Source organism: Thermobia domestica, chromosome 10, assembly GCF_964235325.1.
Source record: "Thermobia domestica chromosome 10, izTheDome1.hap1.1, whole genome shotgun sequence".
NCBI lineage: Eukaryota > Metazoa > Arthropoda > Insecta > Zygentoma > Lepismatidae > Thermobia > Thermobia domestica.
Window position 1 is genome coordinate 258902162 of NC_137463.1, and position 25005 is coordinate 258927166.

At 36.6% G+C, this 25005-nt stretch overlaps 1 protein-coding gene across 3 annotated transcripts in view; it reads left to right on the plus strand.

The window, feature by feature from the left end:
• The window catches only part of LOC145663173 (ATP-binding cassette sub-family A member 17-like), a 379444-nt gene that overhangs the window by 146470 nt on the left and 207969 nt on the right, over positions 1-25005 (plus strand). For all 3 annotated transcript variants that reach the window (XM_081729505.1, XM_081729507.1, XM_081729508.1), the window contains 2 exons: positions 9241-9312; positions 16016-16154. In XM_081729505.1, coding sequence (XP_081585631.1) covers positions 9241-9312; positions 16016-16154 — 211 coding nt within the window. The remainder of the gene's footprint in view (positions 1-9240; positions 9313-16015; positions 16155-25005) is intronic.

Here is a 25005-nt window from a genome sequence, read left to right on the forward strand (position 1 = left end):
AAGCACCCTCATCTGTTTCAGATTGAATGTATGTGTATTTTATTTAGTATTTTTATTTTTTGAATACAGATCCTGCTACTGTGTGTGCCTGTTATATTTTTTACTGATTCTGTTAACAACTGTTTCATTATGTTAAAAAACAGTACCGTATATAACTAATTTGCGGTATATTAAAGTTAACTACGATATTTTCTAATCTTGCTGAGACTAATTTGGAAGCTAGCTTTGCGAACATGGCATGTGCGTAGACAGTGAAGACATTCTGTCTCATGTGTGCTAGGTAATAGAAGTGAAACGCTCATATTCATTTTGTGTTCACACTATTAAAGTGCAGTGTTTGTGAAGCATACGTAAGTTATATTTGGAGTCTTGAACACAGTTGTTAAGAGGCTGTTTCTGTCCAATACATTTTGCTGCTTTCTAGTGGTGAGTAGACCAAATTTAAATATTTCCTTTATCCTTGCGTTAACATAATTGTGTTAGTGAACAGTCTAGTATGTACTTAAATGTTTTTTTTTTAATGGTCGTCCATTTTCGTTCCCATTTTAAACATCACTAATCCCGAAATATATATTTAAACTCGCCTCACAAACACAAGGTACTTTAAATTTTGTGGGCGCCACTTCGTAGATATCAAACATCCGTATGAATAAAATCAGTTAATATTGGTGGGTTCAAACATTTAATACTTGCGTACTGACAGCATCTTATAGTGTGAAGAAATAGAGCAAGTTCATTTCGACCTTCATTGGAAAACTTCTGGCGACGCCCAAGATTGAATTCTGTATATATTTTCTTTTTTTTAAAAAAAATATAATTTCATTAAGCTAATTAGTGATGCATACCCAATTTGTAACGTCAATAGCAGGACAGTTCGACAATAGCATTCGCCTGGTGGGACTGAGGGCGGGCATTGGCGTATTTTCTCTTCAGCTCATCTTTTCTGTTTTCAATCTACTTTTGGTTGCAACAGCGAGCAAAGGCACCGTCCCATCAATATCAGAGTGACAGGCCATATTTCTTCAGAACTGTAGGGTCCGTCATTTCTTATTCCGAAAGCCTGCGAAACGAATGCTTCTTTTCTTTTTCCATTACCTACTCCTACACCAAATTTGATGCAATTATCTCTGAGTGATATCACGACCTTCCCTCGTTAGCTTTGTGATTAGTAATATTTGTGCAAGGCTATCTGTCGAAAGATTCTACCTCTTCGATATGTGTATTTATACAACATTATCTGGTTTACTTAGGTAATAAATACTTATTTACAGTATATAGTAACGTCCATAAGTACAATAGTCAATGTTCTAACAATTTACATGTTATTCCACGATATTTTTTTTTATTTAGAAAAACGTACATTTAAATTATACGAGATTTTGCAGTAAGTTAACTTTGTTTCTAAACCAAAATAAAATTTATTCTGCGTTCAAATCGCAACTTTTCAACTTTTTAGTAAATAGTTATTTCTCCCTAAACAGTGTCGTGCCGTGCAAAATCAGCACCCGGGGCGAGAGTATACGACAGAACCTCCGTTCATATTAATAAGGTCGACAGACTAGCCGTGAAGCACCACCATGGTTGACGCGAAAAGTAAGAAAGTTTTCAAAAATTTACCCTGCTTTTCCTTGATTTTGAGCACTTTTTATTACTTTTTTTCCCTTTCATTTTATATAAGTGTACATGCATTTTCCTAACATGAGTAACATTATAGGACCACTTCCTAAAACAGGAAGAAGATTTAAGTACATACTAGGAATATCCCAAGTAATTTTTTTGTCTCTTTTTTCTTTCCTTTTTCCTTCCGAATTTTGCGCTCCCTTACTTCGGCGTCCGAGGCTGTCAACCCGCCCCCTTCCCCCATGGCACAGCACTGACCCTAAATGAGTGTTATGAAGACAATTTATAAGTTTCTTTCTGTATTAATTATGTTATGGATCTATTGTATGTATTGTGTTTGTAAATTTGTGTATATCAAAAGTTATTTTATCTTATTGCATTTTCTATATTTTAAGGGCTTTTTTTCAATTTTGAATATTATTCTACAATTATTGATAACTGTGTGCGTACTCGAGAAAAATTTGTCTCCATATTTTTTGGAATTGGTTCCTCATATCAAAATAAGAAAAAAGTTCACATGGAGGTGTGGTCGGAAGTGCATAATTTTGTGGCTATAGGGTGGCGAAAACGTAAAAAAATGAATTTTAAATGTCGATATTTCCAACTATTATAGGACTGATTGTTGTCGGGTCAAGCAAGACATCACTGATCAATGTTGCCACACTTGGTACAATTGTACCAAATTCAGCCCTTTTTGTCATTCATCGGCCCGTTGGTACCACGCTAGCATTTTCAGCCGCTTCTGTGAAAAAAAAAAATTGGTACAATTCAGCACCATTTAACAAATACTATTTATATATATGTATTATTTATATGTGTGCTTCATTAGTTAGAAATAATAGATCCCATTGTGATTTACAATTATTAAGAAGAAAAATTGTAAGTGGCAAACTGAAAAAGGTAGGTTACATGCGTAATTCCTGTAGTTTTTGGACTTATCGTACAGCAGACGTATAAATGAAAACGCATGTTTTATAATACTTTCCGTATAAGTGTTCCATCAATACGTACTTTCTGTATGAAACTCCACAGGCGGTCAGAATCTCACGTACAAATGGAAGTATATAACTTATAGCTGAGAAATGTAACATAAGTATATGCATGCGATAAAAGAAAACTGTTAGATGTCAGACATCCTGCAACGGCATGATATAACATATAAAGGTAGTGCGTATGTAGCATACGGAAATGAAATGAAATCTTTAAGTTTAACGTCCCACGCTTATCCCGGTTAGGCTAAAGGAGACGGTGATAATGAGATGAGTGAAATGGTGGAAAGAAGAAAGTTGGAGGAAACGGGAGTCCCGGAGTCGGAGGTCCAATGCCGCGTTCACAAAAGCTCTCCACTGACTTCTATCCTCAGCTAACTGCATTCAGTTTCTACTTTGTATTCCTATTTTTGCGAGATCCATCTTAACATTGTCTCCCCATCTGCGCCTAGTTCTTCCTAATGGTCGTTTTCAGATTGGTCTTACAACTAACACTTTGAAAGCGTTCCTATTTTCTTCCATCCTGGCTACGTGACCTGCCCACCTAAGCCTCCCAGACTTGAAGACCCTAACATGTTTGGTAATCCGGTATAAATTATGTAGTTCCTCGTTGTGAAGTTTCCGCCATTCCCCATTCCTGTTCCTCTTGGGTCCGATTATTCGTCTCAGGATCTTGTCCTTAAATACTTTTAGTCTATGTTCTTCCCCCAGAGTAAGCGACCATGTTTCGTAACCATACAGAACAACAGGAATGATTATAATTTTATATATTTTAAGCTTCAAATTCCTCGACCGAATTCGCGACAACAACAGATTTTGAACTGAATAATAACACGAATTCCTTGTTTTTAGCCGACATTTAATTTCTTCGTGAATATGATTTTCGTCTATTAATATTGATCCTAGATATTTGAAAGTATCCACTTTATCAAAAGTATTATTTAATATTTTAACGTATTCATAATTTGCGGTATTACGGTCCCGACGCACTTCGATGTGTTTTAGTTTTCTCTACATTTACTTCTAAACCCTGTCCATGCAAGCGTTTAATAAGACCTCTGATTTATTTCTATTGTTCTCCTATTATCACCTATTAAATTTACATCATCAGCGTACGCCATAACCTGGTGAACACCGTTCAGCTCTAGGCCCTGGTTGCTACTTTTGATTTTGCTTATAGCGTATTCCAGGACAAAGTTGAATAATAATGGCGACAACGCATCTCCTTGTTTCAGGCCATTCTCGACGTGAAAGCTCGTGGACAAAACTATTCCTACCTGGACTTTAGTTTGGAATTCATTTAAACATGCCTTAATTAATCTAATTAGCTTTTACGGTATTCCAAATTCTGTAAGAACGTTGTATAATATTTCTCTCCTAACCGAGTCGTATAAGCGTGTCTAAAATCAATAATTAGTTGATGTACCGGGGTATTGTATTCCCACTTCTTTTCGAGTATTTGACGAATGGTAAATATTTGGTCGATACTTGATCGATTTCCTCTAAATCCACACTGATAATTCCCAATAATTTCATCTGCGTATGGGTTCAATCTTGCTAATAGAATATTTGAAAGGATTTTATAGGATGTTGACAGAAGAGAAATGCTTCGATCATTATTACAATCAGTTTTGTCGCCTTTCTTGTGGATTGGAACAATGATTGATTCTTTTCACTCTTGTGGCAATTCTTCCTTGTTGTAGATAAGGAGGATGAGTTTGTGTATCTTGTTCCGCAATTTTTCGCCTCCAGCTAAAATTAACTCAGCCGGAATTTCGTCTCCACCTGGAGATTTCTGTTTGTTTAATTTCTTTATAGCGATTTCTACTTCTATTCGGTTGGGTTCTGGAATATACGGTTCTGCGGTGTGTATCTCCCTTTATCCACGCACATTAGTTTTTGGCTGCGTGTTAAGCAAATCGTCAAATAAATCTTTCCATCTATTTAAAATGCTGTCTGTATCAGTGAGAACTGTTCCATCAGCTTTCTTTAATATAAGCACGAGATTAATAGCCTTCCTTAAATTTGTTGATCCCTTTATACATATCCCGAATGATTTTATTTTTACTATTATCTTCAAGTTCCTTAATTTTAGCTTTCAAAAAATTCGTTTCTTTGTTGTAAAAGTTTCGGAAGTTTTCCGCCTGATGTCTACGAAATTTTGTGTAGTTATTTCATTCGGATTTTTTAACCAACGTAATTTTGGCTGTTTTCTCTTCTCTGCTAGTTTAATGCATCTCTGGTTGAACCATGCTTTGTTCCTACGAGTTTCCATTTTAGTGAATGAGTGTGTTTTCTCTTTTCTTAGTATTTTCTGACTCCACCAATGTTCCCATTGGCCTTTGTCTGTCGTGATGTTAATTTTATTTATTTATTTATTTATTAACTTACTGAGTTGTGCTCTGTAGGTGTAGAGTAAGAAAGACGATGGACATGATACATGTACACGATAGAATCATGCTGAAATATGAGGAAAAGGTATTTCCTCGCGCACAGTGCTGATTCACCGGAGATTCACAAGGAATGGGATGTGTAGGATATTTTTCACAAGAAATGTGTGCCGTAAACTGAGCCTTCTCCGGTGCCAAGATAAAAAAATAATAATAATTACCTCTTATGACAGACTCTGTACACCGTCCAAATCACTACTGTCTTCGCTTTCGTCGTTCGTCACATCTTCCGGTTCCAACTCTGAATCTGACGAAAGGTGAATGACGAGTTCTTCTACAATGCGGTCTATCAATGCATCCTGTTGCCAGTAGAATTGTTCAATTTTTATCACATGTGCACACGCGCTTTCCGACCTCTTGGGTGTAATAGTTTTATCAGCTTCATGAAATAAATCTTGTACCCCTGATTTTGTGAACACAGTATTATGTTTTGCCACGTACCCTTTAATTTGAGCCCATATAAGTTCAATTATATTTCAGCCAAAGTGGTATGAAGGGAGTCTTAGAATCTCGTGTCCGTGCTCACTTGCAAGAATGTCTATTTCATATTTTACAATGTTTTCTCTGTTTTCTTTAATCATATTATACAGAACTGTCCGTAACATATTCTCGAATGGTATGTTGTGTCACGCTAACCACTCTTGCATTTCTGCTTTTCTTGCGCTAGACGAGGGTGGGGGGGCGGCTATTTACTTTGCGCGAATGTACAGATGCATCGCCCATGATTATCATTGAACTCGGTGGAATGTTCGGTACTAATTGATATTCAAACCATTGTCTGAACCTATCAGTATCCATTTCTTCATAATAGTCTTTCGTAGATTTCGAAAGGAAAATCAAGAGTCCATTGTCAACAAAACCAGTGGAAGCCCCAGCATGGACAGCAATAAGTTGTTGACCTTTCCCTATTGGTACTTTTAGGGGAGGTTTATCGTTTTATCTGAAACCCACATTTTCCCCTTCGTGTGGTGTGTGTTAACCCACGTTTCATCCAGATATACTATATGCTTTCACTCCTCCCTCACTTGTTTGATTTTACGAAGATATTAACATCTCTTGAATATGTCGTCTTCCCTTTCGATCACTTTCTGCCGTTATCTGCTTTCTTGTACTGAAAACCCATGTCTTTGACAATTTTACGGATAGACCAAAGCGACCCACTAAAATTTATTTCAGCTTTTGCCCTCACATGGATTTCCTCTGTGCTTGGAACATTTTTTTTTTCATTGTATATTCTCAAAATAAGACGCCGCAATACATCTTTATCAAAAGCGTCTATATTTGTTTTTGTAGCAGATTTCTTTCTTTTTTTGCCTGGGATGCGTAACGGAGAGGCGCGTACATCTTTCTTTGTTTGTTCAAGGATTGTTCTAATACAAGTGGCGGACAAACCTGTTGCACTTGATGTTCTGTCCATCACCGAGCTTACAGAAAGAAATGGTCTATTATTCCGAGCAGCATCAAACTGTAATTGAAAAAAATTATAAATTTTTACCACAATTTCTCGTGCATCGGAGCGGAGAGTTCTTCCACGACATACTCCCCCCAAAATCAACAAAAATACGATGCACAACGTTCTTGTAACAAGGATAGTGATAGCTTCCATTCCGAGAAGCAAGAACTATTAATTCAAGGGAACAAAAATTAAGAAAAACACACACACTATATCAATGACTCTTATGCGCACCACCGAAAACAAGCGGACATTAACACTTGAGTGTTGGTTGACACTGTGCGTGAAAATAGAAACTGAATGACCTTGTGATGAGTAAGTTTGGCAAATCTGAAGGGTGGTGATTGGCTGTCCTCCTACCACACCCCCAGTGACGAACAGGTCCAAGCGCGGGTAACAAAGACATACCTTCTGGACTTCAGTAATGACGTCAATCACAATAAGTACTCCTTGATCATAGTGAACAGCTGAAATTGCTACTATAAACATTATTTAACAATGTACTAGGTTTTATCCTTTTTTGTGAAGACTCTAAGCATTTTACCTTATTTGCACCACTTTTCGTTATACCATACTTAATGGACTTAAAAAGGATTGTTCAGTGGCAGATTTAAATTTTTTCCGACTTTAGGCTGAAAGGTACGTATTTGCCACCCTAGCCCCAATGTACAAAATTTTAATCTACTAGAAAATGTAAAAGAATAAATTAATTTTATGCATACTTTTTGTTTCAGTGTTTTCGTATAAATTTTTAATAAATTTTAGTTTTCAATCTGCTGTAAGGAATTATTTCAATTGTTACAAATGTACTTTTAAAAAATAAATAAAGAGAATAATTAAATAATTAGTTGTGTTTTTGAATCAAAAGGTTCAATATATTTCAATATATGGAGAACTAAAGACAGTATAGCCGAATCCAAACTATTCACTGAACTCAGTATAATGTGCTTGTTCAGTGGAAAATACGAAAGCTCTATTTAGGGGTCGTTCAAAAATTTTGTGTCTTCTGATCCAATTGGCACAAAAGATCCAATATATTTCAATAAACAACTTTCTTGTACGCTTTATATCTGGAGAACTACATATAGTGTAGCCAAACATAAAATATCACTTAACTCAGTGTGATGTGCTTATTCCGTAAAAGATAAGAAGCCCGTTTTAGGGGCCGTTCCAACATGTGGCCTCTGATCGATAAACTCTAGTTATATTGACAAGATTGCAAGGTTTTGATCCACTTCTTTTTTTTTTCTTTCCCTAAAATTCTTGGTACAATATGCATTATTGCAACAATAAAAGAAATTCGTTCTGAATTTTTGTTGGTAGTAGTATGAATATTCAAATAATATAAATATTAAAACGACCAGAATAATTGTTTTGATTCTTGGAATTTGTATTTCTTCTCTCTACTATAAAGCAAAATGATTATATGATTAATTCCAAGAAATAAAACTTTTTTCAATATTACAATTTGTATTCACACTAAAATCATAAATATAGGCGACGGTGGCTCAGTTGTAGAACACTCACTTGTGGTGCATGGAATCTCTGTTCGATCATAGCTCCCGCCAAATAGGTTTGTAGTAAACAAACACCGTGCCGTGGGATTTCTCTCAGAGTTTCGTTTTCTTCAACGTTTATCATTCCATCATTATAATCCATTGGGTCATCATCGTCTGTCGTAGCTTCAGTGAATGATTACAGAACTGTTTATAATTGCAAATATCAGTGGTCCAGTTCCAAACTGCTATTGTCCATTTACAGAAAATACCAGAAAACCGAGAGAAACGGTAGGATGGATGCGTTTTGTAGAACTGGAAATATTTGAGGAAGTTCAAGTTTTTCACATGACGACACTGAAGTATTCTCAGTTCTACAAAACGTGCAGATCTACAGTTTTTCGCTAAGATTTGTGGGATTTTCTGTAAATGGACAACAGTCTGTTTGGGAACTGGACGACTCATATAGGATCGTATGTTTCCTATATTTGTAATTATAAAATGTCATGTGAACAAGAAATGTTTAAAGGTTGGAAATATATTTAAGTTAAAAAGTGCAATACATTTTCTTTGAAAATGTACGAGAACTGATCAATAAATAATGATCATAAATGAATAAAACATAGTTACCTGTACTGATCTCCCAAATGTTGATGATCTTTTTTGAAAATAGTCCCCATCACATGCAATGAATTTGTTCCAACGTTTTCACCAGTCATCAAAGACATGCTGAAAGCCATTGGTTTTGGAGAGATGCTTCAAAATTGCCTCCGTAGCTTTGACCACTGCATCTGAAGATGCGAAACGCCGTTCCCGGAGGTGTTTCTTCAACATGCGAAAAATAAAGAAATCACAAGGGGATAAATTAGGGCTTTATGGAGGATGGGATACACACGGAATGTGGATATTTGCAAAATAGTCAACAGAATTTCTGTACTATTCTTCGCGTGTCACTTCCATGTTGGTTTATGCGAAACTTAAAACACGTGTTCTTGAACTGCTGGTAAGGTCACATTCCTGATGTTATGGCCTTGAAACTTGCTCGAACTATTCCTCACTTTTTCCACTACACAGACGTGTTTCGTGTTCTGTGCCTTGCTGTTGTATTCCCCTCATAAACACTGGTGATCAGTCTTGTATTGATCAGATTAGGTAATTAACTGAAACTTTCCTTTTGAAAATTAAGTTTTATGGATTCATATACGTTTAATTTCAACAAATTTTCCTTCCAGATCTTGATTTTAGATGAACCAACAGAAGGAATGGATATGGAAGCACGAAGAGACATTTGGAATATTCTGATGGTATACAATAGAAATAAGCCCAAATGTAGTTTATGTAGAAGCTTCAATAAAATAAATAGCACATAAGATCCAAATTACTTAGGCTAATATTTCGCAGGATTATTCATGAATTAAAAAAAAGAGAGAGATGCAAGGTCTCGAAGACGGCTTATTAAAAAGAACTCTTTTCTACATGGCTTGTCTTGTCTAAATTTATTTTACAGTTTTTGAACATTTCAATTTTAACGAAGAAATGGCGGTACGTTCTAGCATTCTTTCCCATTTGTAACACGAAGAGACGTTTAGTTATTGTGTTCTGAAGAAAAAGATTAGAGATTTTTAGTTTTAGTTTATCGGCCCACCTTTATGCACCAAGGCTAAAGGAAACGGTGGTAATGAAGAAGGCGGGAGGAAGAGAGGGAACGTGAATATTCACACCCGCAGTGTTTATCCACCACACTGTAGGGATCCAAACGCTAGAAATAGAAGTAACATAGAAGTTAATATTTATTTTAATAAAGATTCATAATTTTTCAGTATCCTCTCATAATGTATGCATGTTTATTTTGAATACTAATTGTAGAGTCACTTGCTGAAGGACTCTATAGAAAATACATAATTGTTTATCTATTCTCCTGAAAAAGATAAATACAACATTTTTAAATAATAGTTGTATTTACTTTGTAATAACCAAAATAGATGTAACATGCAGTTATTAAAATTAAATAATAATGTTATTTAAAAAGTAATTCACAGGATACCAAAACAACATGATATATAATCAAATGCAGTTGAGTTCGTTCCCCTAGTCGCTGCCTTAACTTAAATTTTGGGGGAAATGTTATTCTGCCAACACTAATTTCTATGGATGGCAGCACTAAAAATTCTTCACTTATGAAAAACAAGCAAAGGAAAAATGGTAAATTTTGTTTTATTTTTAGTGTGTCAGGCTCTTAAGAGCCCAGCTTAAGAAATAATATAACCTTTTGTCACTCGCGCCAAATTTAGTAACATAACTACTCGCGCGTTTGCTTTTTTCCAACATTGACATTTTGAGATACAAACAATATATTTAGTAAACTTATTTGAAGTAATGCATGCAATTGTTGAGTAAATAATTGGGATATTTGGAATTGTTGCTATAGTGCTGTCAAAATGTCTTGATCCGTGGCAAAAATGCGAACTAAAGTTCAAACCATCGACACATCCACGCGTTGAGCCAATAAGGGTTCAGCTGTTGCTAAACGAGAGAGCCTTGGCGAAAGGGAGTGAATTCCTTCAGCCGATAGCAACGCTTGGAACAGAAAACTAGGTGTCAAGTCAATGTGGTATATCTATAGCTTGTCAATATCTTTTCTCTGAGATCGGCTTTCGAAATCATCGAATCTAATGCCCTGAGTAGCAGTAAAAAGCTCGTGTAACTCATTGCTGCTCTTACGATTAGAATTCCTGTTCCGTCACATGTCCACAGTGATCGTACATCATCACGTGCTCCTATCTTTTGGCAATCAAATAAAGACGTCGAAATAAAGTCATTAATTTTGCTCTTGAAGTTGCTGTACAGTTGCAGTGCGTTCTTCGCCGAAACTTGTTCGTAATTTATCCAAATAATTGTTAGTACATTTTACAATTTCATCAATCACGGCTATATCGATAAATTTCGAAAAAAAAAAAAAACTGTTTACTCAGTGATACCCTTAGCAGTAAACTTCGGTTCTAGCATCTTTTTCACAATGTTTTTACACTTTGTCTTTGCTGATGCTGCCAGTTACTATTTACATTTTGTTTTCTTGTCTTTCCCAATAAAACAATATTTTCACTGTAACTGTAATTCACATCCATATCGTTTGCATCTGAATCTGCATCTACACTGTTCTTATCTGCTTCACTATCATGATCAATATCATCTTCATTCACTTTTTCATTACTTCAATTCGCATCACTTTCAGCAGCCACTAATTTTCGATAGTTAACATCAGACTCATCATTAATATTGTCAAGCCACTTCTCTATCTCACTTCTATTCAAGAAGCGAGACGTTGCTTAGAAAAACAAAACTTCACTCATAAACAATAATTACCACATTAACGATCGCGCGTTGGAAAATTTCAAACTCCATAAAAATATATGTTTGCTAGTGTTATCACGGAACTACTCGCGCGTTTGAAAAAAGCAAACGCAGACGAAACTATTTCCTCAACCTGTACTGGAAGCTACTACAATTGCAGCACGTCAGCGAGCTTTAGGGTGAAAGAGGGGAAGGAGCCACTTGAGGAATAGCAGTGAGGGTGACTCCGCTAATGCGACCCCATTCGTAAAAATCATTAGTTTTTACTCACCTGTTTGCTTTTTTCCAACAGCGCGAGTGACAAAAGGATAAAGTAAAAGGCTTTATGTGAAGCAAAATGTATTCAAACTTTGGTTTATTTTCTGCTGTAGTATATTCTACCATAAGATAACTTTATTGTTTCATACTGATATTGCATTTAATTGCGATTTTACTTTAATCCATGAAATCTTTAACACCTTTAGGAAAAAAGACCAGTTTTCTCTCAACCTCTTATACAAAAGACAGGTCGGATAAATCATTATGTAATATCTTAAAACTGCAGAATGTTTTAAGATATTACATGTGCCCTGGTAATATCCTTGTGTCTTTTCTCACTAGTTATGACTCCAAGGAAGGTGGCCGGACAATTGCCTGTCTTGGAAAAACTCGAATTGCCAATAAAAGAATTCGCAAATCGCATAAAGCAAGTGGTTAATCATTGTAGTTTATTTCAAGTTAATTTATTTCCCTTAGTTCCATTGCTTTTTAATCGTTCTAGATTTAAATAAATAAATAATGTATGAAATTTGCGACTTAAAACTACCGTAATTTCCTTTATGGTAGCTATTATGTTTATCTACAACGAAAATTTCATATGCATAGCCATTGGCGTCAGCAGCATGAAGGCTTTAGGAAAGACAGACTACAAGGGGGACTGAGTTGTACAGAATACCTTCATGAAAGTTGGGAGTCCAGGGTCTTTCTCCGGATTATTTTTTTAAATAGTCTTCCTACACCGCAGGACTAGATCAAATGGAACATATAACAATTGTGTCCGAACTATTTAAATCGAGTCCTTTGGCAATGTATGGTCGATTGATACCATTGAAGTTCACCTCCCTCTCATATATTTTAAAAAATTAGAGGGGTAGAAATTCCCCGGTGACATTTAACCCCGCTCGGCTAGATCAAAGAGTAGTTATAACAATTGTGTCGGAACTATCTTAATCGAGTCCTTTGGCAATGACTAGTCAATTGATACCATTGAAGTTCTCTTTCCACTTTTATATTTTAAAACAGCAGCGGGGATAAAATTCCTCGGTGAAACCTTACTCCTCAGCTAGATCAAAGTGTAGTTATGACAATAGTGTCGGAACTATCTTAATCGAGTCCTTTTGCAATGTCCAGTCGACTGATACCATTGAAGTTCACTTTCCACTTATATATTTTAAAACAGCAGGGGATACAAGTTCTCCGGTGAAATTTTACACCCCCCCCCCCCCGGCTAGATGACAGGGAAGCTAGAACAATACTGTCGGAACTATCTTAATCGAGTTCTTTGGCAATGTATATTCGATTGATACCATTGAAGTTCACTTTCCACTTATATATTTTAAAACTGCAGGGGATAAAATTCCTCGGTGAAACCTTACTCCTCAGCTAGATCAAAGTGTAGTTATGACAATAGTGTCGGAACTATCTTAATCGAGTCCTTTGGCAACGTCCAGTCGATTGATACTATTATAGTTTCCTTTCCACTTATATATTTTGAAACAGGAAGAGGGTACAAATTCCTCGGTGAAAACTTTCCACCCTCGGTTAGTTTAAAGGGAAGTTATAACAATTGTGTCGGAACTATCTTAATCGAGTCCTTTGGCAATGACTAGTCAATTGATACCATTGAAGTTCTCTTTCCACTTTTATATTTTAAAACAGCAGCGGGGATAAAATTCCTTGGTGAAACCTTACTCCTCAGCTAGATCAAAGTGTAGTTATGACAATAGTGTCGGAACTATCTTAATCGAGTCCTTTGGCAACGTCCAGTTGATTGATACTATTGTAGTTTCCTTTCCACTTATATATTTTGAAACAGGAAGAGGGTACAAATTCCTCGGTGAAAACTTTCCACCCTCGGTTAGTTTAAAGGGAAGTTATAACAATTGTGTCGGAACTATCTTAATCGAGTCCTTTGGCAATGACTAGTCAATTGATACCATTGAAGTTCTCTTTCCACTTTTATATTTTAAAACAGCAGCGGGGATAAAATTCCTCGGTGAAACCTTACTCCTCAGCTAGATCAAAGTGTAGTTATGACAATAGTGTCGGAACTATCTTAATCGAGTCCTTTTGCAATGTCCAGTCGACTGATACCATTGAAGTTCACTTTCCACTTATATATTTTAAAACAGCAGGGGATACAAGTTCTCCGGTGAAATTTTACACCCCCCCCCCCGGCTAGATGACAGGGAAGCTAGAACAATACTGTCGGAACTATCTTAATCGAGTTCTTTGGCAATGTATATTCGATTGATACCATTGAAGTTCACTTTCCACTTATATATTTTAAAACTGCAGGGGATAAAATTCCTCGGTGAAACCTTACTCCTCAGCTAGATCAAAGTGTAGTTATGACAATAGTGTCGGAACTATCTTAATCGAGTCCTTTGGGAACGTCCAGTCGATTGATACTATTATAGTTTCCTTTCCACTTATATATTTTGAAACAGGAAGAGGGTACAAATTCCTCGGTGAAAACTTTCCACCCTCGGTTAGTTTAAAGGGAAGTTATAACAATTGTGTCGGAACTATCTTAATCGAGTCCTTTGGCAATGACTAGTCAATTGATACCATTGAAGTTCTCTGTCCACTTTTATATTTTAAAACAGCAGCGGGGATAAAATTCCTTGGTGAAACCTTACTCCTCAGCTAGATCAAAGTGTAGTTATGACAATAGTGTCGGAACTATCTTAATCGAGTCCTTTGGCAACGTCCAGTTGATTGATACTATTGTAGTTTCCTTTCCACTTATATATTTTGAAACAGGAAGAGGGTACAAATTCCTCGGTGAAAACTTTCCACCCTCGGTTAGTTTAAAGGGAAGTTATAACAATGGTATCGGAACTATCTTAATCGAGTCCTTTGGCAATGACTAGTCAATTGATACCATTGAAGTTCTCTTTCCACTTTTATATTTTAAAACAGCGGCGGGGATAAAATTCCTCGGTGAAACCTTACTCCTCAGCTAGATCAAAGTGTAGTTATGACAATAGTGTCGGAACTATCTTAATCGAGTCCTTTTGCAATGTCCAGTCGACTGATACCATTGAAGTTCACTTTCCACTTATATATTTTAAAACAGCAGGGGATACAAGTTCTCCGGTGAAATTTTACACCCCCCCCCACGGCTAGATGACAGGGAAGCTAGAACAATACTGTCGGAACTATCTTAATCGAGTTCTTTGGCAATGTATATTCGATTGATACCATTGAAGTTCACTTTCCACTTATATATTTTAAAACAGCAGTGGAAGTAAAAATTCCCCGGTGAAATCTTACCCCTCGACTAGACCAAAGGGAAGTTATAACAATAGTGTCTGAACTATTTAAATCGAGTCCTTTGGCAATGTATGGTCGATTGATAACATTGAAGTTCACCTTCCTCTTATATATTTTACAACATGGGGGATACAAATTCACCGGAGAAATCTCACCTCCCTCGGCTGAATCAATGGTAAGTTATAACAATAGTGTCGGAACTATCTTAATCGAGTCCTTTGGCAATGGTCAGTCGATTGATACCATTGAAGTTCACTTTCCAATTATATATTTTAAAACAGCAGAGGGGTAGAAATTCTCCGGTGAAATCTTACCGGGGGTAGGAAATCTCCGGTTATTTTGTACTCCCGGTACGTTTCTCACGATGCAGGTTTTCACCGTGACATCGGCTCGTCGGTGCCTCACGAGATCTCTTGTCGTTTACTGCTGTCGCGACATTCTTCTTTACTTGCTATTACTGCTTGTCCACTTTAGTGCGCTCTCAGTCATCTCATTTCTTACGTTGTTCGTTTTTTTTTATTGTACTGTGCAGTTTTTAGTGGTAAACAAAAATATATTACTTTTCCTAAGTGTTTTTTTACTATAGGCTTAGGTAGTAATACTGTACATACAGTATGTAGTGCTGTTTACAATAATAATAATAACTTTTGTGAGGTATTTTGGAATGTTTTTAGTTTAGAGAACAATACAGTTATTTTTGAGTTTAGAGGTTGTTTATATTTCCGTAAATCCTTATTTTTCTATATTTTCTCATAATCTGACGTTTTCTACGTTTTAAGCATATCCCAATCCCAAAGGTGACGGATTAGAGGGGTTCTACTGTATAATAAAAATTTCGAACCTTGTACGAATTCTTATGGCGACCAGGGTTCCTCATATGATCGATATTTCGGGCACATTTTTCGAGTTCGTCATCAGACATGATTTTTATTAGATTTATTCGTTTTACTATTTATTAGTTTTAAGATATTTATATCCTAAAATTATCCAAGTAAATACAGTTGATACTATATTCTGTAAGTCCAATTTTTCTCTCACTTTTTTTCAAATTCAAGCAGAATGAACAGTTAGTTTGTGTTGCATGATACAAATACCTAATTATTATTGTATTATTGACAGGAAGTTCGAAATAACGTCACTATTTTGTTATGCACTCACTCCATGGACGAGGCTGGAATATTGGGTCATAAGGTGGCAATTCTTAACGATGGTGAAATAGGATGCTTAGGATCACACACATACCTTAGAAAATGTCTTGGTAATTCTTTATTTCTAACCATTATTAGTAATATTGTGTACACGACTCCAAAAGTGCATTACCACCTGCAATTCTCCTTTTCCTGCAATAGCAGGCAACCCAAAAAGGTCGGCGGTTCGGTTGGTTGCAAATTCGAAAGGCGTTGGACTAAACCTCAATTTTGTCACAAATACATCAGTGTGGCAATCTTTGATCCCTCCAAACCTTTTATCACGAAATATGAAAAGTGCCAGTAATACTATATCACATGTGTGTAAAGGACATGAAGAACTGCAACAAAACTTTCTGTATGGATAATATACTAAAAAATAAACGAAAGCTGTTTATTTTCTGCAGAAAAACGGTTTTAGGGGCAAAAGCTCCCACCCAAAATTTTGAAATTTGACGCCCGAAAGCCAAAAAGAAGTGAACCGAAGTGAATGAAATTGTGCACAGATATTACAGATGTAAAATTAGGGAATACAGGTTTCGTATTTTCCTGGAAAAACGGTTGGGTGGAGCACGGACCCTTCGAAGCATTTGATCACGAAATATCAAAGTGGTAGTAACAGTATGTCAGATGTGCGTAAAGGACATGAAGAATTGCAACCAAACTTTGTGTATGGAAAATATGAAAAAAAAGCGAATACTGTTTTTCTATTTTCTGCGGAAAAAAGATTTTTTGGGGGGCAAAAGCTCCCATCCAAAATTTTGAAAGTCGACGCGCGAAAGGCAAAAAGAAGTGAACCAAAATGAATGAAATTGTGCACAGTGAGGGAATATGGGTTTCGTATTTTAGTGACAAAAAATACTGGGTGGGCACTGTCCCCTCCAAACCTTCGATCACGAAATATGAAAAGTGCTAATAACAGTATGTTAGATGTGTGTAAAGGACATGAAGAATTGGAACGAAACTTTGTGTGTGGGCAATAGGCAAAAAATAAACGAATACGGTTCTGCGAAAAACGGTTTTAGGGAACAAAAGCTCCCACCCAAAATTTTGAAAGTTGACGCCCGAAAGGCAAGAAGAAGTGAGCCGAAGTGAATTAAATTGTGCATAGATATTGTAGACATAAAATCAGGGAATACGGGTTTCGTATTTTCCTGGAAGTTCATTTACCAAAGTCTGGTTTCCTCTGTTAGATTTATTCCGGACTTTAAAGGAAGTTATACAAGATAACAAATTATAAGAGTACCAGTGTGGCATTGTTCCGTACAATCGGTAATGTATGGGATTCTAAATCCAAAGATCATTAGTTCAAATCCTGTTATGGGATATTTCTGAAAACGCATTGTCCATCGCTACTTTGAGTTTTCTGAGTTATTCGTCGTTACTTTTGGTGAAATCACATTTAACATAATAATAATAATAATAATAATAATAATAATAATAATAATAATAATAATAATAATAATAATAATAATAATAATAGCGCCTGTCATTACTATTATTCGCATGGGACAACACAATCCTCTTTATTGATTTTATTTTTCACTCACTTAAAATTAGACTTTATATGAAACGCACATGGTCAAATGGGTTACATTTGTATGGTAGGCCTCATTCGTTATCTGTACGTCTAGCCGATTCTGCAGTTTCGCAATATCGCTGTATCCATCGTCGAGCAGTCTTTGCAAACCGTAGCTAGGGTACTCGAGCTGGGTGGTTACTCGGGGCGCTAATACCAAGAGAACGCCGAACGAGCTAGAAGAAAAGAAAAGTGTTGGAAATGAGTAAACGACGCGTCGCTCCAAAAAGACATTGGCGCCCTAGTAAATCAATATTGTCGATCTGCAAAGAAATAAATTTATTAAAAATTTTCCTGCTCGTTTCGCTCGAAGCCCAAACGTTAAGAGTCACAATAAGGTTTTACTTTTTATTTAAAGAAAGTAATTATATATGATTTGTTAATGACGATGTGATATACAAGGTGCCGAGTAATTTTTATATTGTATGCAGGAGCATTCTCAAAATCAGAAAGGTCAAAGTCTAAAATACATGTTCGGCGTCTTCATGGTGATGATTTTGCTTAGTTAATCACACTTCTCTACCCCATCGGATTAATCACGACGGTGAGAATGAAAATATGAAAATGAGAGAAGTAAAGAGATATACGTAAGCTTCTATTTGTGCGGGAATGTTAGAATTGAATGTAAGCAAGGGAAATCATAACATTTTCGAACTTGAAGCAGCTGTAGAATAGGGGCTTAAGGGGTCACAATCAGGGACGTACCCAGGGGCGTGTCCTGGGGTTCAAACTTCGACTTTTGTGTACATTTAGCCTAATTTTGGGAGGTAATTTTAGGAATTTTAATATGAAATACCCTCATATTGAGTTTGCACTCCCAGAAATAAATTTCTGCCTACGCTACTGGTCACAACTTAACGAATTTTTGTTTTTCGAAACACTGGTCACTACCAGCGATTGTTTTTATTCCGTTGTTATATGAAATGCTTCCAATCTGAATGAATTTGTTGGATCATTTCTGCAACAACTACTTGTATCACCAGGATATTTTTATGCATATATATCTAGTTGTGTGATATTTTTATCTATCTACATACATACAAAACATATACACATATACGTGTATATGTGTGTTAGTGTATTTTTAATATGCTAATTAATAATAAGTAATTTTAAATTCAGAAATTTCATTAAAAATTTCATTCATTAAGAAGTAATTATTATAATTTCAAACATATGCAGTAGCCAAACTATATTTTGGATTTTAATTACAAACATTAAACATATTGTTCATCTTCACTGATCAATATTGAGAAATTCCCAAAGAAGTTTCCTTCTGAATTTCTGTTACCTTTCACAAAATATTTGTTATCGTAAAAGAATCGAAATGAAAATATTTCTGTGGTCACATACAGAATAAAATTACAGAAGTTTACAATTATTTCTGAAAATTAATGGTGTACCCATTTCTAACATTTTAAAAGACCATAGTTTCGAATATATGTAAATTTCATTTTTATCGATAGTATGAAATGTTGTAAATTGTTTAAACAGCATGGAGAAAAGTCCATTAAAATACTCCTGCAGTAGTTAAACCGTGTTAGACATGGAATTGGTGCACGCTGGTAGTGGCGTTGGAAAGTTCCGGGTCTCCTGAGCACAGTGCTGACGTAAGAAACGGGTCCCAGCCATGAGGCACCAGAAAATGGGTCTCAAAATTTTGAGTATAGGTCTTTTCTATAGGCCCGTTAAACATGGAAATGTTGCATGACGGTGGTGGCGTTGGAAAGGTTCGGGTCGTTTGAGCACAGCGGTAATGTTAGAAATCGGGTCATTGCCTCAAAACCCCAGAAATGGGCCTATGAAATTTTGGGCTCAGTTTCATTCTACATATTTCTCTTTTAAGCATGAAGTTGTTGGATGCAGATGGTGGCGATGGAAAGCTCTTAGCACTTAGGTGATGTCAAAGGTGGAACCCGGGACCTGAGGCCCAGAAATGAGGTCTAAAAATATGGACTCGGGTCTCTTCTATTTGCCTATTAATCACGGAGTTGTTGTATTACGGTGGTGACGTTTGAAATGTCAGGGTCGATTGAGGACAGCAGTAATGTCAGAAATCAGGCCTTGGATTCGAATCCCTGGAAATGGGATCCCGAAGTCTTCTATATTCGTCTACGAAGCAAGGTGTTTCTGAAAGCAAGTGGTTGCGTTGGTTCCTTACGCAATGCGGTGATGTCAAATTAGATCCGGGTGCCAAACATTTGGGATGTGATGTAAACCTTTGCTGTGGTTCAATCTCAGTATTTGATTACGCGAGATAAAACCATCAATACAGCTATAAATATTGTTTTATCTTGTGCAACCAGGTATTGTGATTGAGCCAATTCGGGATATCGTTTCTGGAGCTTTGACGCCAGGAACCGATTTCGGACATTACCCTGTGCTCAAACGACTAGGATCTTTCCAATATTACCATCCGCGTCCAACAACTCCATGTTTAAAAGAGGAATAGAAAGGATCTGCGTCTAAAACTTCGGAACCCCGTTTCTTGGGATTCAAGGCTAGGGATCGATTTCTGACATCACGATTGTGCTCAACGGATCAAAACCTTTCAAATGTCACCAACTTCGTCCAACAACTTCATGTTTAATAGATGAATAGAAGGGACCCGAGCCCATAACGTCAGGACCCCATTCCTTGAGACTTGTGGCCTGGGCCTGATTTCTGACATTACTACTGCACTCAGGGGACCCGGACCTTTTCAACGCTACCACTCGCATCCACCAACTCCATGTGTAATACGGTCCCCCTGACATAGGAGAATCGGCTCCATGCTTTTTTCATTATTATTAGGGATGGCCAGACGGATCCGGATCTCGGGTATCCGGATCCTATAAGATCCGGATCCAGATGCGAAGATTCGGATCTTGGATCCGGATCCGGATATCCGGTTCCTGGATCCAGATCCGAAATTTCGAAGTTCAGATTCAGACTCCTGTTTTGAATATTTTAAGCCTTAGATTCAGGCCCAGAACTAAAATATCCATATGTATAAAATATATATAAAATTTACTAGGTGAATTTTATCTATCTCAGTGCGAAGAAAATTCAATTTAAATTACATCAAAATCTCATTTTCAAATTTTTCGGGGTTAGACCACTGTTGCGCACACCCCATCATTTAGTCTTTAGTATATCTTTAAACGTACTACGAGTACGCCACTTTCATCTCAAGTCAGTAGTTGTATAGATCTGCCTTTTGCTATATATTAATCGAGTTAGGATTAAAATTCGATTGTTTATGAGACCTATGATAATATTTTCTGATTGAGTTATAACGTTGAAAAACTGCATAGTAATGCTGCATATTTTTTTTGCCCCACATTGGAAATTAATGTAGTCTATCTTATACAGTCGGCTCTTATGATTAATCCAATGGTCTGAACTCCTGGAGCATTACGCTAAAATCATCGATGTACTTGAATTTTCGTCATTATTTTTATTTTTTTATTCTAGCAAAATAAATACCATAAGCGATATTTTACATAATATATAGACGCAGATCAGTCAGTTGATTGATAAAAGTTGACCACAAAGCTATTACACTTCTAAGACACTGGCGGTCTTAGAAAAAATCCATGCTTTCCCACAAAATCATAAATCTCTCTACATAAAAAGGGCAAAGTCCTGAGTGATTGAGTGAGTGAGTGACAGATCACCGTACAGGCCAAATCGCTGAAGCTAGAAACTTGAAATTTGCACAGTACATAGGATCTGTGACGCAGGATACCACTAAGGAAGGACTTTGGGAAATTCGACGAGGAAGGGGGAAATGGGGTGGAAAATATTTCAATAAAATGGCCATATCTCCGATATTCTTCACGTTAGATACTTCAAATTTGGAATTTGGGTTTCTCATTGAAAATAATTTGATACTTGTTTAAATGTTTTTTGATATTTAAATTAGAAGGGGCAGGGAAGATGTAGAAAGTAAACAAAGGGGTGGAAATTGCAATTATTGCAATTAGTATAATAATATGCCTATATCTCAGAAACTTAAAGGGTTAGAAACATGGAATTTGGTATTTGGACTCCTCACGTAAAATAATTAGATATGTATTTCAACGTTTTTTATATGTGGCCCAGAAGGGAAGAAAAAGGGCGGGAAGTAAATTAAGTGGGGATTACAATTATTGTATTGATATGTTCAATCCTTTAAGGTTAGAGACTTGAAATTTGGTATTTGCATTTCTCATTGAAAATAATTTGACATGTGTTTCAGTGTTTTTTGATGTTTAAGCGAAAAGGAAAAGAAAAGAGATGGAAATGAAAGAGGGTGGGGATTGTAATTAGTATAATAACATGCCGATATCTGGGAACCTCTGAAGGTTAGGAGCATAGAATTTGGTATTTGGGCTTTTCATTTGAAATTATTAAATATGTACTTAAGCGTTTTTTGATGTATGTCTTAGAAGGGAAGAAAAGGGTCGGGAAGAAAAGATTTTTATATCTCGGAATCCTGGAATGTTTGAGAAGTGAAGCTTGTTATTTGAACAAAAATTCGTCGTTTGCAGGCGTATGATGTGCGAGGTCATAGACCGAGCCTCCACGTACTCGCACTGAAATTCGGTATATCTCGGGATACCGGAATGTTGTTACATACAACTTGATATCTGAACTGAGATTCGATATGTTTGTAGGTTTACGAGGTGCGAGGCCGTACGCCGATCAAATGAGATATCCGAGGGTCTAGGGGCGTGTCCCCAGACACTTCTTATAGAGGCTTTTGTGGTGCGAGGCCGTAGTAACGGGGGTCTAGTGGCAAAGCCCCAAACTAGCCGCAGTCTAGTAAGTATGACTGGAAATTGCATGTATGTCTGTGGACAAAATTGCATAACTAGCCACGAGAAATGACATCCTTTAAAATAAAAATTTTAAAAAGCCAACAAAATGTACTCTTGAATGAGCTGTATATTATGTTTGCGCAGGGACAAATCCAGAACGGACTCCTGGATAGGGCGGATGGATTCTTAGGGGGCGGTTGCGGATGCTAGCAGTGAACAATTACTTAAATGATCTGAAATTGCCCCACATTACTACTAAAGTACACTATTAATGGTGCCGCTAGGTAGGGGCGAACGACTTTTCGCCCTTCGCTTGGATCCGCCCATGTGTTTGCATGAATGATATAGCTCCTTATACAACCTATGCAGACTTAATAGTAATGGATTACTAATTATAAAGATATGTATTACTGCTCGAGGCTGCATATGGTATTTTGTATACACATACAGCTACATTAATTCATTAATTTTGATACATTAATTGACATTTAGAACTTTATCTCTACTACAATTCTTAATACTAACTGTAGTGGTGCGGTCACAGAGAAACGTATTTTTAAAGAAAAAAAAACTAATCAAGAGCAAGAAAAAGAAGTTGCTCCTTAATTTGATTTGATCTGTATTTTATTGGCTGTTCTATTAGCTATGGCCTAGCCCATCACGACAAGGAAATGGCCTCATTCAGTAACCACAATAACTCAGAAAAAATTAGGAAAGTAAGCATCCTGAGCCTAATGAAGAAGTTTGGGCTTGAGACTAAGATTTCATCTCACCATCTGATTAGTGTTACAGAAAACAAAGAACAAATTTCCATCAGGCCGACCGCTTTAAAAAAGATTTACTACCTTCAAGATCGAGTATTTCCACTAGAATCGAATCTGACAGTGAGATTGCTCTCACTAAAGTCGACAGTTTTAGTCAATCAAATTTGGAGTAATTGTGACATATTAAGGAACAAAAACCAAATATCAACAGTATGAAGAGAACGCAAAGCTGTCACACGATCACATACCACAAGTATCTCAAAATCTTATTTTAAGCATAGGACTGAAAATCACTTTGTCAATTTCAAAAACTTTGCTGATTCGGAACACCCGAATTTTCTGACACGGAGTTTCGGATCCCGACGCAAGTTCCGGTTTTTCGGACCCGGATCCAAGATCCGAAATTTCGAATCCGGATTCAAGATCCAGTTTTTAGGACCCGGAAACAAGGTCCGAAATTTCGGATCCGGATCTGGCCATTCCTAATAATTATTCTCCGAATGGATTTGTATACAAGGTAGTTTTGTTAAGTTTAACAGCAGGTCAAAATAAGCCTCTAGGGAGCGGCTCTTATTTGATAAAGAATACATAACGATCGCTTTTGGCTGTTGCAATGGTCTGTCCAAGAAGCTTGGTAAAGAAAAATCAGCGTAGCATAACAAAAAGATGGTTCTCTTATATGTTAAAATAAAGACACAGAAAGGAAAAGTAAAAGCTTGGTAAGGTGAGTGTTGGGGGACGCCGAATTCTACATCGCCTCGGGCAACGAAATTTCTAGCTGCGGCTCTCAGCTCCAACACATTTAAAAGAATGACATTCTCAGCAAAATGCAGAAGTCTTTTAGGCTGAGAGAAAAGAAGGAACGAAATCTTTTATTTCTAGTTCTACTAGTCTAGAAGACCAATCGGAAAACGACCATTAGGAAGACCTAGGCGCAGATGGGAGGACAATATTAATATGGATCTCGCACAGATTGGAATACAAAGTAGAAACTGGATGCAGTTAGCTAAGGATAGAAGTCAGTGGAGAGCTTTTGTGAACGCGGCATTGAACCTCCGGGTTCCATAGGCCATAGAGTTAGTTAGTTAGTTAGTTATAAGTCTTGTAGCTCTGAGTCTGTGGCAAAAGTACTGATAGAAATAAGGACAATGAATTATGAATATTTTGTAGAACATTCCACTTTAATATCACAGGAGTTTCATCTTCCGGTTTGCTTAGTTCTGAAAAAATATTGAGTATATTGCTATACTATGTAAACTACTTGTACTGTCGGTGATTTGTGATAACAATCAGAAACAGAAGTAAAAGGTAAATTACAGTAATGGTTTTCTATTTATAGCTTTCTATTAAGGAGCAGTATAACTAGTTTTATTTTAACAAATTTTTTGTCTTAAAATGCTTGTCCAGGTTCATCCTCTTCCACTTCAACCTTGAGTACGGAAATGGAAGAACATAATTAGATTTTGATTGTTGATTCTGTTATATATCAAGCATAATTTCTCAGATCTAGGCCTGTACGATATGTCGATATATCGATATCGTCGATATGGATACTAACACATATCAACGTTCGATCGTAAATATATCGACATCATTAAAGAAACGAAACTCTGCCGATGCACAGATGACTTCAAAAAAGAAAATATGGGTTTTGTCGTTTTTGCAAGAAAAAGGTTGCAGAGTCAATGCCCCTTCGAAATGCCAAAAAGATCCCGCACAATCCTGACGGAAATTGGATTTCGGTGGAAGTGCTTGAAACCGTGGTATATTGTAGATATGGTGTTCCTGAGAAAAA